The sequence below is a fragment of the Octopus bimaculoides genome, chromosome 10 (assembly GCF_001194135.2).
Source record: "Octopus bimaculoides isolate UCB-OBI-ISO-001 chromosome 10, ASM119413v2, whole genome shotgun sequence".
Lineage (NCBI taxonomy): Eukaryota > Metazoa > Mollusca > Cephalopoda > Octopoda > Octopodidae > Octopus > Octopus bimaculoides.
In genome coordinates, this window is record NC_068990.1 from 86,242,547 (window position 1) to 86,247,181 (window position 4,635).

Consider the following 4,635-nt stretch of genomic DNA (forward strand, 5'->3'; position numbering starts at 1 on the left):
TAGGTCAGGGTTAGGGTTAGGGTTACAGTTAGGGTTAGGGACGGAATTCCCTAACCCTAACCCTGACCCTAAAACCCTAACATTAACACCCTAGTGAAAATCGTGCGGGTGTTAATCTGAAAATTTACCAAATTTACAGAAAACAAAAGTCGAAGACAGGTGAAGGAATAACAAATAGGTGTATTAGTTTAACGCTTGGGAAAAGTCTTTGACGTTTCGAGCCTACGCTCTTCGACGGGAAGGATTGTGAAGGGAAAAAAAAAGCAGACAGGGAAAAAATGTGTAGGGATTAACGGTTCAACACACACACACACATATATATACTAAATATGTTTCAATACTCTCAATAACTTTTCTTTTATCAGTAAATGTTTCTTTATTCTGTAAAAACTTACCATAATAATATTTTGAGTTTAATATCTAAACATGATTAGTTTGTTAAAAAGAAAAAAAAATTCGTAAACGCATCGTTGACGTTTCTACACATACACTTATAGTCTCATCTTCAAGACGGAGTGATGTTGGCGTGTATTGTCGACTCTATACGAAGGTCTGCAACAGCGTTTTGTATACTTCCACACAAAATATGAAGAGCTCAGAATAAGAAAAATACCGTAATAAAAGCAATGTATTAAGCCAGAACGTCATGGTGTTTTCCATATAGACCCCCACCACACAAAAAAATACTCTGCTAACATTTTAATCGTTTTCATTATTTGTGTAAAAAAAGAAAAGGTAAAGGTAACCCCTGATCATTACTGTCCGGAAGTCCTAGAACTCGTGGGGTCGGTTACTTGGTTAGCCTGGCGTAAGTGAACGAGATCGCGTGGTTCACCATTGAACGGAACGCCGGTCCGTTAAAAGCTTACGCATCTACAACCAAGTGAACTGGAGCAAACACAATGCACCGCCCGGTCTGGGAATGGAAACTCCGATCTTGCGATCATGAGTGAAACATCCTAACCACCAGGCCACGCGCCTTCGCCAAATTTAGTGCCCAATCTCATTATATGCTTTCGTTTTATCAGCCGGTTATCAGTAAAAGAGGTTCCGTTCCAAAATGGTCACAGTAAACAACTTCCACTAGAAAGAAGCCCGTCGTATATGTGTGTTTTTTTTTTTTTTTTGTCTGTGTTTGTCTCCCACCACTGCTTGAAAACCGTTGTTGGTGTGCTTATGACCCCGTAACTTTGTGGTTCGGCAAAGTGACTGACAGAATTAGTATTAGACTTAAAAAGAAATTCTGAGGTCGATTTTTCGACTATGATGTACGTATTCTTTACCTCTGCCAAATATATATATATATATATATATATAAAACTACATACACGTGTGTGTAGACAGATATACACCCAAACACTAATACTTACGAACTCATGTATGTACACATCAATCAGCTGTATAAAGTATGTATGTGATGAGAGACAGGAGAAAGTCTGATGTGATGTAATGAGTGTGTTATGGCATACGTTAAAATAAAAGATGCATACGTTTACGGTATAACTTTGTAACACACACACACACACTTTGAGATAGTTTGGTGTGATGCGCTTAGAGAAACATGAAACAAAATTTGTGTGAAGCGAACACACACACACACACACACGTGTACTCATCAAATATGTATATATATATATATATATATATATATATATATATATATATATATATATATATATATATATATATATATATATAGAGAGAGAGAGAGAGAGAGAGAGAAATATATTGTGATAAAATTTATTTGAGTACCACCTGATAAGTTGAATCTATACATTGTGAATTAAATTATATATAGAGAGGTATAGATATATATGTATGCACACACACGTGTATATCTCAAGCATATACAAAATACACATGAAAGACTGGTAGAAAGTGGTGTGATGTGTTTGAAAAGACATCAGACAGTCATAAAAGTATATATATATATATACACACACACTCTAATATGAGATGTTCATATATAAAAAGTGAGAGGTTATAAGTAATGTGAATATCACAAAAGGGAAGCATACACAAACAGACGCACCATACACACACACACACATATATATATATATATACACACTGCACAACACAAAGGGAGAGGGGTGAGTTCGCGCGTGAGTAATATAACGGTAGCGAGGGTAAGAATTGTTTCTGTTTTTTAAAGTAGTTTTAACGTTGATGTCCATATAAACTCTACATTTTTTATTCCGCATATTTCTTATTTATGTTTGAACAAAACGAAATCAGTAGTTTTTCATAAGTCTTTTCTTTCTTTTTCTGGATCGGATATTGAGGAAGGACAAACACACCCAATACTATAGTTGAGATATGTTTAGAATTAACAAATGTATGTATGGGTGTGAGAGCGGGAGAAAAAGAGAAAAAGAAAGAGTGAGAGAGAGAGAAAGAAAGAGTGAGTGTGAGAGAGAAAGAGTTGTTTGTGTGTGTTGTATTAACTTTCAAAAGTTTTGAAAGACAGACACCCCATACAGAAAAAAAGTGTGTACTGTATATATACTGTATGTGAGATATAGATATACAGATTAATACACGTATAGGATATGCGTGTATAACAAACATATTACATAAAATAAAGATTGATACATGTATTAAATGTAAAAAGTAAAGGTATTACGAGAAGAGGGGGATGGAGGTGACGGCAAATATCGCCATTAATGACAGAATATCGAAATATAATAAATATATCTATGGATAGATAAATGTATCATCTACATTAAAAGAAGGAATGAGTGAGTGATTTAGAGATGTTCCAATACTCACGTATAAAGTTTCGTAATGATTCTGAAAGAGAGGAAATCCATGCTTGCCGTCTTTGCCAACATTGGTAATCCTAATAGCTGGCGATGAGCCATCGTCTGAAATTTCGGTGGTATTAAAACCGTAAGTTGTATTGTTGAATGGGAAGAATTCGGACAAAGGAAGAGACATACAGCCGAGTCCCTGGCTAAAAGTGAGTAAGAGAAGCACAGAGATGAGAATGGAGTTGTTAACCTGACTGAATTGTCGGAACGCTGTGGCTGTTGTCTTCAACACATCTGAACACATTACTAAACTCCCGACTCGGCATGAAGCGGCAGTGCTCGACTAAACCACCACACACTGTAGCAGCGCAGCAACATTTACATCCTAATGCCGGTAGTTCGAGAAGGGGTCAGAAGCAGCGATCGAACACGGCAGGATCACCGACAAGCCCCCAGGTCACCACCGTCAAAAGCCGCCGGGCACCTGGCGACGGACGTCGGTGATAACCTCCAATACTCGGGCTTATTGTTATCGTAGATACAACAACACTTAACGATGTGGCCTTCCTGTTTGTCGAATTCTATGGGTTTGTTATGAATGTTGACAGATTCACTGACTGTCCACGATTGTAATGATAATAATATAAATAATAACGGTAACTGCAGCGATGTTGCTACTACTGCTGCTGTACTAGTGGCTGTGCCTTTGGTAGGGTACCAAAAGACCAAACTCACTAGCAGCGAGCAACAGTCAATAAGTTTGTAAAGTTTTGCCGAATTCACGAAGACTTCGGCATAGCTGTTCCTGTGATGCTGGTTGTGGCTTGTCAGTCGTAAAGCACAGTTAGCGTAGTTATAGTCGTAGTAATGGTGGTGGCGGTAGTAGTAGTAGTAGTAGAAATGGTAATAAGATCCTTTGTCAAATTTCTTCTTTTTACCGTTGTTTCGTTCGTCGTTTGCCACGAGTTCTATTTCTCTCATGTCGCTGGACTCCTATTGTTGCAGTTAGTGTTAATGTTGGTCACTAGCAGAGGGGGTTCATTCTCAGCCAGTGCGGAAGAAGTTTGTCCTGTCCTGACAACTCGGAACGGACTAGGCCGGTGACGGCCGTCCATCAGTAAAGCAAAATAGTAGAAGTAGCTTTAGTGAATGACTGATATCTGAATATCAGAGGCTTGACTAATGTATAGTGGAAGTAGGAGGAAGGTAGTGCTGCAGTGGAGGGCAGAGGAGGAATATACGTGTGATCGAGAGAGAGAGATAGGAACGGGAAGAGGGGAAGATTGAGTGGGAGAAAGACAGGGTTGAAGAAGGAGGGAGAGTGTGAGGGAAAGTAATTAGAACAGAGAGGGAGAAATATAATTGAGTGAGAGAAAAGGAAGTGTGGAAGACGAAGGGAAAGATGGAGAGAAGGAAAGAAAGTGTGAGCGAGCGAGTGAGGCTGAACGAAAGACGGAAATGTACTTGTGTGAGAAAGAGAGCGAATGAGAGAGAGAGAGAGAGAGAGAGAGAGAGAGAGAGAAAGTAAAGCTTGATAAAAGAAAGAAAACGTGAGAAAAAACAGAAAAAAAAACTCTGGAATACAAATACAAAAGCGAAAGAGAAAAAAGTGACAGAAAGTAATTGAAGAAAGAGAGGGAGAAAGGAATAAAAGAATGAAAAGTTTGTGAAAGAGAAAGAGAGAGAAAGAGAGAGAAAGAGAGAGACAGAGAGAGAAAGAGAGAGAAAGAGAGAGACAGAGAGAGACAGAGAGAATGTGTGAAAAAGAGGGAAAATATTTGAGGTGAAAGTTTTCAAAGAAACTTACTGTGTACAAATACAGCGTGGAAAAGAATACACGCACACACATACATGTATATATATATATATATATATATACACA

The 4,635-nt window shown here is 38.2% G+C and overlaps 1 protein-coding gene across 2 annotated transcripts in view; it reads right to left on the reverse strand.

The window, feature by feature from the left end:
• The window catches only part of LOC106883016 (sushi domain-containing protein 2), a 156,020-nt gene extending 152,077 nt beyond the window's left edge, over positions 1–3,943 (reverse strand). For both annotated transcript variants that reach the window (XM_052971346.1, XM_014933875.2), the window contains exon 1: positions 2,773–3,943. In XM_052971346.1, coding sequence (XP_052827306.1) covers positions 2,773–3,057 — 285 coding nt within the window. In that variant the 5' untranslated portion in view covers positions 3,058–3,943. The remainder of the gene's footprint in view (positions 1–2,772) is intronic.
• Between the last annotated feature and the right edge of the window lie 692 nt (positions 3,944–4,635).